This window comes from Eurosta solidaginis, chromosome 5 (assembly GCF_040869045.1).
Source record: "Eurosta solidaginis isolate ZX-2024a chromosome 5, ASM4086904v1, whole genome shotgun sequence".
Lineage (NCBI taxonomy): Eukaryota > Metazoa > Arthropoda > Insecta > Diptera > Tephritidae > Eurosta > Eurosta solidaginis.
The window spans coordinates 93,094,010-93,101,976 of NC_090323.1; the positions used below are offsets into that span (position 1 = coordinate 93,094,010).

General features: G+C 38.7%; 1 protein-coding gene across 2 annotated transcripts in view; it reads right to left on the minus strand.

Moving 5' to 3' along the window:
- Window positions 1–2,733: 2,733 nt before the first annotated feature.
- EMC10 (ER membrane protein complex subunit 10) overlaps window positions 2,734–7,967 on the minus strand; it is a 128,509-nt gene continuing 123,275 nt past the window's right edge. For both annotated transcript variants that reach the window (XM_067789430.1, XM_067789427.1), the window contains exon 5: window positions 2,734–2,886. In XM_067789430.1, coding sequence (XP_067645531.1) covers window positions 2,749–2,886 — 138 coding nt within the window. In that variant the 3' untranslated portion in view covers window positions 2,734–2,748. The remainder of the gene's footprint in view (window positions 2,887–7,967) is intronic.

A 7,967-nucleotide genomic window follows, 5' to 3' on the forward strand; every position in this document is an offset into this window, starting at 1 on the left:
GTTGTGTGAGATATTTAATATCAAGTTGCCTTTCCTTGGGCCAAAACTATATAAATTTCCTTGGTACAACGCTCTGAAAAATCTAAGAAATAACCGTAACAAGCACAGCAAGTTGTATAGGGCTAATACTGCGGATACTTTCATCAAGGAGCAATATATAAATATTGTGAAACCGTTCAACGTTCTCGATAAATTTTCTGTACAACCAGTACATCGGAAGGCTCGAAGCTCGAATTTCATTCGCTCCAAACGTAGCTCTTCAGATAATCCCACTCACATGCATTTTAATGGCAAGAGTGCCCAGTCTCTGGGTGGTTCTGTTCAACTTTTCGCTGAATTCTTTAAATCTATTTTAAGGATGTTACTGCTGTTCCCAATTAACTCTCGGCTGTCCCTGAACGATTAAAATTTGGATTGCTCACAATCTCCAATACCGACGCTGGCAATGCTATGTTAACACTTGTTATGGAATTGCATCTTTGGTGGAGCAGCAGGAAAGGCAGTCGGCATGATCTAGTGGTGCACTGTGGCTAGTCATGTCGGCTGGGCGGGGTTCTTGCCAACCTTCCAGTCCTGCGCTATAAACAGAGAAATTCCTATCATGCCTATAAAAAACAGTTGTTAAAACGTCTATTCAAACGCTACAAATCAATAAAACAACATCCGGTGAGACAGGGTGCCACGGAGAGACCGCTAAATTAAAAAAAAAAGAAAAAAAATCTCCGAACCGGAAACGACCTAACCGCTGAAAATTAAAACAAACAAAAATAAGACCGAATATACAAGGAGGCGCCGTGGATCTTGTTGCGACGCCCGGTGCTGATCCTACCCTCATCCATGGCCATCGACGCGCCTGTATCTTGGTGGCCCCTTACCTTCAATTCCTAGGTGCCTCCTAAATGAAAAAGAAAGTCAGCATTCCCATTTTACAATCTCTTATTTATAATTCATTATAAAGGATTTCCGTTAAAACTTACTCCAAATTTATAAATATATAGGTTTAATGGAAACCTGGCAACCCCTTGAAGATTCAAATTATCTGATGGTCAATATTCCAAAATCAAAATAAAAACCTGTTTCATCATTGATAGTTAATTTGATTCTATATCTTCTGGTAATGAGAAAAAAAAAACAAATTTTAAATCTTTTTGGATATTGATTTTGTAAGGCGATATTCCTTACAACCGTTCAGATATACCTCAATTGATTGTCACAAATAAAAAAACTCAATATTGTGTGTATTTGAAAATGTGAAAGAATCTGACTGAGTTACATATTTGATGATATGATTCAAAGAAAAAACTGCCATACTAATTTCTAAAACTAGATTAGTTGAGATACCATCCTGACGCGAACTTGTACTCTCCACTTAAAAGCTTCTTCTACTTCATATTCATATTTAAAGTTTTTATGGATTTCCAACTAGTTTATATGGAGGTCTTTTATTTTCTAATTTTATCCTATTCTACCTTTATTATTTTATTTTATTTTATTATAGTCTATGTTATTTTTTTGTATATTTAGTTTAATTTCATTGTATTTTATTTTATTTTATCTTATTTGTATTATCACTATTTATAATATTTATTATCTTACTATATTTTGTTTATTATATTTTATTTTATTATAATTTATTTTATTTTTTTATATTTAGTTTATTTTTATTGTGTTTTATTTTATTTTATTTTTATTACTATTAATACTATTTATGCCCATACATGTATATACGTACGTTTCTTTTATTATTTTCTTATTTTCCTATTTTTAAGTTTTCCCGCTTTTCGAAATTTTTTGGTTTATCAATTCATTTTCTTAGTGCTATTTAATTTAGTTTAACATACTTATATATATATATATTTTTTGTCATTAGCAATATCAATATGTATATATATGTATTGTGAGTTGTGTGTAATATTTATTATATTTAGTTATATAATTGAAATCAATAAATAAAATACACCTCCTCGAAAAAATAGCGAAAATGATTTGCAAATTTTTTGTTTTTTTCTTCACATCTGCTTTGAAAGAAAAAAAATTAAATTGTTTAGGGCAGTCTTCAAAAAATAAGAATACCGCCCGTGAAATACCAAATAAATTGGAGTTTTTCGCAAATAAAACTTTCGTGATTGATTTAGTTTCCAAATTTCCTGAAATTAAAAAAAGGAAATTTCGAACTCTTTCGAGAACGTTTTCGCAGTTCGTTTACATAGTTTACTTTATTATTATTAAGTTCTTCTGAAATTCCAAATAAAAACTTGAAAATTGCAAATCTTTCGCAGGTTGTAAACAACCGTTTCAACAACAGTTTCTTTATGAAATTTATTAGTATTTTTTTGATTATTAGAAAAAAGAAACTAACTGATAAAATTCGCAAATATAATTTCTGCTATTTTTTACTCACAAGGGTATATTCCTTTTTTTCTTATAATTTCTACATTTTAAAACTATAGAAGTGCAATCGCAAAAAATATATATAATTAACAATAATTAATTATTATATTAACTTGTTGTCTTCAAGACCCAGTTTTATTATTTTGTAAAATGTATATTTTACAAGTTATATTATATTAAATTATTATACATAGGAAACGAGTAAATTAAAAAAAAAAAACAAAGTTCATAGACCGTATATCCGACTATTTCAAAACCCATGACGGTTTATCATCAGCGATCCACACATTGAAGTCTTTACGTTTAGCGCATCAGGCCATCAATACACTTTGCAAGTTTCTATTTATAACTTGTTTTCTACTGTTTGTTGTTTTTATTATTTACCACCGTCAATTGAGTGCGCCAATCAGGTGCTATTATCTCTTTAGACGAGGATTTTTGTTGCAGCCCATATGGTTGTTCTTTATGCTCTTGCTTTTGTAAGAATTCCGTAGACTGAAAGTATATAATGTTATGATTTGGTTTTACTGGTCTGTAAATAATTAATTATTATATTAACATACTACCTTTCATACTAGTCTATTACAATTCCTACCATCATGGGGAAAATTATTCCCCTTTTTCCTTCCTACAGAAATGCAACCTGGAGTGATTTTAGAATTTGGAAGTGTCAAAGCTCTGCTGTCAGTTGGAGAACAAAGCTCTAGTAATTGAAAGATGGGTCTTGAATATCAGCTGTCTGTTCATTCAATTGTAAACATAAGTTCATCTCTTTCCAAGAATGGGTCTTCGATAATAGAAAACTATAGTTGTGTAAAATGCGCCGAAAATTCCAAGAAATCGGTGTTTTCATTATTTTTCATTTCAAGCGTACTCAAGTAGTAAGCGGATTAAAAATTTGTAAAAACGGCGAATTTTCGGAAAATTATTTAGTGTTAAAGGATAAATAAATTGTAAATAGTGTTTTCTGCAGTAAAAAAATATGAAAAAATATAACAATTTGTTTAATTGCTAGAAAAATGCCAAAAAACAAGAAGTGTGCCATGGGATACGACGGTAGCCAGTATTTTTTTCAATTTTTCCAGTCGAGAGAAAGACGAATCCAGGTACGTAAAGTGTTTTAAGTGATAATTCTATTATTTCTAATCTGTGTTCCCAAAGAAATGATAAATGCACTCTTAGATTTTGAAATGAGGTTAGAAATATACGGGTAGACTGCTAATATATCTCCAAAAACGTCGGGGAGGAGTAAAAGAACGCGTTTTTACCTCGGTATCAGTAATTCAAGGAAGGAAATTAAAAATTTTACTTCTGTCAAAAGATATTTGAACAAGAAGTTGAAAATTTTCATGTGGTAATTGTAATTTGGACGATTTTTTGTACTAAAACACAAACACACTTATGCAGAAAGATGTTTTTCCAGGAACTAATTTCGACTGCATACCCGGAGTGTACCAGCAGTGTAGAAAGGTGGTCCCCCAAATATTTATATATATATTTATATATGTGGTAATGACTAGTTTTTTTTTCACGAAATAAAAAACCCAAAAATGTACAAAAAATTAGAAAATTAAATGAGCTGTTATGTTAACGCACGAAAAGACATAAGTACATTTTATTTCAGCTATCAAAAAATGAAATTCCACGTGTTGTCGCGGTGAAAATCATTACCATGTAAAATACCCCAAAGTTATTCTGAAATGCCCAAATTTGATTTTGAGTATGATGGCATCTATGGCCAATATTAAATAAATGCACCTTTTCACGCTCTCAGAGAGCGAGAACCCTGCAAAAATTTTTGGATTACGTGTTCCATTTTTTCATGTTGGAGTACTCTAACAATACTCCTTTGCAAAGCGTTTGCGGACCACCATCAGCCGATCATTGCTCGTTTTTTAACGACCGTGATCACGACACGATGACGATCGAACAGAGTTGCCAAAAGTAAAATATTGCATACAAATAACAATAAAATTTTACTATGGCAACTCTGATAAAATGCAACCGCGCACTGGTTTTATGTATACATACTATAGTATAGAGAAATATTAGTTTCTTTATTCACGCAAATGCTAAATAACATAAGAATATTCGTAGTAAAAAATATAAAAGTTGTATTGTGAGAGTTTAGGTAAGAGTTTAACCTGTTACAGTATCCAGAACGAAGTTGAGCAAGAGTGACACGCGTTTCCCTGGGGAGTATGCGTTCCTCTTCCGCGAGTTTTGGATAATTTTCTTTAAGTACTGGATTCACAGGGCAATTCCCGGCATAAAGGTCCGACGCCTGTTTATGGAGTTAACCAAGGACCTGCCTGTGTTTTTCACTTCATACGGCTGGGTTCTCAGGTGCCGTATTTCCTCGAAATGCTTATGGAGATGACTCCTTAAGCCCCTAGGCGGTGCTGGTTCATCAATCAGATGTCTGTTGGGATGCCCAGGTTTCTGGGTATTCAACAGGAACTGTTTGGTCAGCATCTCATTTCTCTTCCTGATGGGGAGTATTCTCGCCTCATTATGCAGGTGGTATTCTGGGGACATAAGAAGACAGCCCGTGGCGATTCTGAGAGCAGTATTTTGGCAGGCCTGTAGTTTCTTCCAGTGGGTGATTTTTAGGCTTGGCGACCATATGGGTGACGCGTAGCACGTAATCAGCTGGCTAATTGCTTTGTATGTGGTCATGAGCGTTCCTTTATCTTTTCCCCAGGTACTGCCAGCAAGGGATTTGAGGATTTTATTACGGGTCTGAATTCTCGGAACAATTGCGGTTGCGTGCGCACCAAAATGTAGATCCTGATCAAACGTCACACCCAAGATTTTTGGGTGTAGGACAGTCGGTAGCGTAGTGCCATCGACGTGGATGTTCAATATGGTCGACATTTGGGGCGTCCATGTTGTAAATAAGGTCGCGGAAGATTTAGTCGGTGACAATGCCAGGTTTCGCGAGGCTATAAAACTGGAGAGATCAGGGAGATAGCCGTTTATTTTATTGCATAGCTCATCGATCTCTGGGCCTGGGCCTGTGGCCATTATTGTGCAGTCATCGGCGTAGGAAACGATTGTGACTCCTTCGGTGGTGAAGGTAGCTTAGATATGTAGAAATTAAACAAAAGTGGGGATAGGACACCACCGTGTGGCACCCCTTGTTTAATTCTCCTTGGTTTTGATGTTTCGTTTCTGAATTGCAACGATTCCTGCCGACCACCCAGATAATTTGCGGTCCACCTTTTAAGACATGGGGGAAGGGTAGATCCTTCCAGGTCTTGCAGTAACGAGCCATGGTTGACCGTATCAAAGGCTTTTGATAGGTCTAGCGCTACGAGTACTGTTCTATGGTGGGGGTATTGATTCAAACCGCAATTTATCTGGGTGCTAATGACATTTAGCGCGGAGGTAGTGCTATGGAGTTTTCTGGAGCCATGCTGATGAGGGGCTAGCTGCAAATGTGCTTAGAAATAAGGGAGCAAAATGGCTTCAAGCGTCTTTGCCACTGGCGATAGGAGAGATATCGGACGATATGACTCACCTACGTTAGCTGGTTTCCCAGGCTTTAGTAGCGGGACCACCTTGGCCATTTTCCATTTCTCGGGTATGACAAAGGTGGAAAGAGACAGGTTGAAGACATGCGCTAAATATTTGAAACCCTCTTTCCCTAGGTTTTTAAGCATCGGCATGGCTATGCCGTCTGGGCCCACTGCTTTGGATGGTTTAGCGCGACCAATGGCGTCCCCAACCTCTCTAGCGGTGATGGTGATTGGTGACGCGCTGAATTTGTGTTTATGTGCGTGTCTATTGGCTCTCCGTCTATCTTTGTCGATCATAGGATGCATTATATATTGTCGGCAGAAAGCGCTCGCGCATTTTTTCGCATCCGACAGCAACTTATCGCCAAAGGCAATGGAAACTTTGTCTTTGTGCTTAGTCGGATTCGATAGGGACTTTACGGTGGACCAAAGTTTACCTACACCGGTAGAGAGGTTACAACCTCTTAGGTGCTCTTCCCATTTCGCCCGCTTGTGTCCGTCCACAAGCAATCTGATGCGTTGGTTTATATCCCTTATTTGGGGGTCGCCTGGATCAAGCTGTTTTATAAGGTCGCGTTCCCTCGCTAAGCTCGCGGTCTCCGCCGGGAAGTGGGGCCGGATTTCGGGAATTCTCCCGGCGGGAATGAAATGTGCCTAGGCGGATTCAATGACCTTACGGAAGGCACGCTCCCCTTGGCGGGCATCAGTAGGGATAGGGAGGGCAGCAAAGCTGCTGTCTGTTGCAAATTTATATTCTTCCCACTTTCCTTTTTTGAAGTTTATGAAAGTGCGTTTTTCGGTGACGATGAAGTCATCGGTACGCTCGAACGAAATAAGTATGGGCAGGTGGTCGGATGCCAATGTTACCATCGGCTGCCAGTTGACGCAGTTTACGAGTTCTGCGCTCACGATTGAGATATCTGGCGAGCTATGACAGCTTCCTACCATACGTGTGGGGCGTCTCCGTTTATTGTGCAGAACGTCGTTTCTTCTATTTGATCCGCCAACATCTCACCCCTACTGTCCGCCCGCAAGTTTGAATGCCATAGGTCGTGATGGGCATTGAAATCGCCTAAGATAATGCGATTGTTGCCAGTAAGGCCTCGATTTTAGGGCGGTATCCACTGGGGCAACAGGTGACAGGAGGGTCTGTTTTCCTGACCTGCACGATTGCTGCCAGAAAAGAGGGGAGGAGAAGAAGACGGGGGCAGGGGCTGATGCTCAGCATTGCTACCAGCTCTACTACGAAGGTAGTAGTTATGAGTGGTATCAGCTGTTTGAGTTGTTGGCGCCGTGGGGCGCGAGCAGCAGCGGGTACTTGTTGTGGCTTGCTGAGCAGCGAGGCTGCTGGAAGGTAGTGGGGATACGCTTAGGCGTAGACTACGGGACGCCCTTGTGCGTGAGCAGCAAGGAGCCACAAAAGATTTATAAAAGTTACGTGGACATCGGGTTTTGGGATCAAGCCCAGAACAACCTGTCCGATGCAACCATCCCTTGCACGAGACACACTGAACAGAGTATGACCGTCCTAAAAAGATTCTTTTCCGGCAGATGCAGCAAAACCATTTCTCAGGACCGGGGCAGGAGACGGACCCGGATTGGATTCGATGCCTTCCCGGAGTAAGAGAATATGGAGCAGTCCTGCTGCAAGGAGCTGTTGGGAGGATGACAGTTTGTGAGAGGGACGAAACAAATTAAATGGGGTCACACTGAAATGACAGTCCTTGGCCGGGAAAAATCCCGAGTCGCTCCGGTACATAGAACCGATTGGCTTGGGAAGCGACTGTTCGGTCGTCATCGTGTTGTGATCACGGTAGTGAAAAAACGAGCAATGATCGGCTGATGGTGGTCCACAAACGCATTGCAAAGGAGCATTGTTAGAGTACTCCAACATGAAGAAAATGGAACACCTAATCCAACATTTTTTGCAAGCCAGTAAACACGGATTAATAACAAAAGCAGGTCAAATCGATTGCCATTAAAGTTAAAGTGTAGCTAAAACATTTTATTTTATTAATAGAAAAAAGAGACGTCGGAAATGGAAAAGACCAGGAG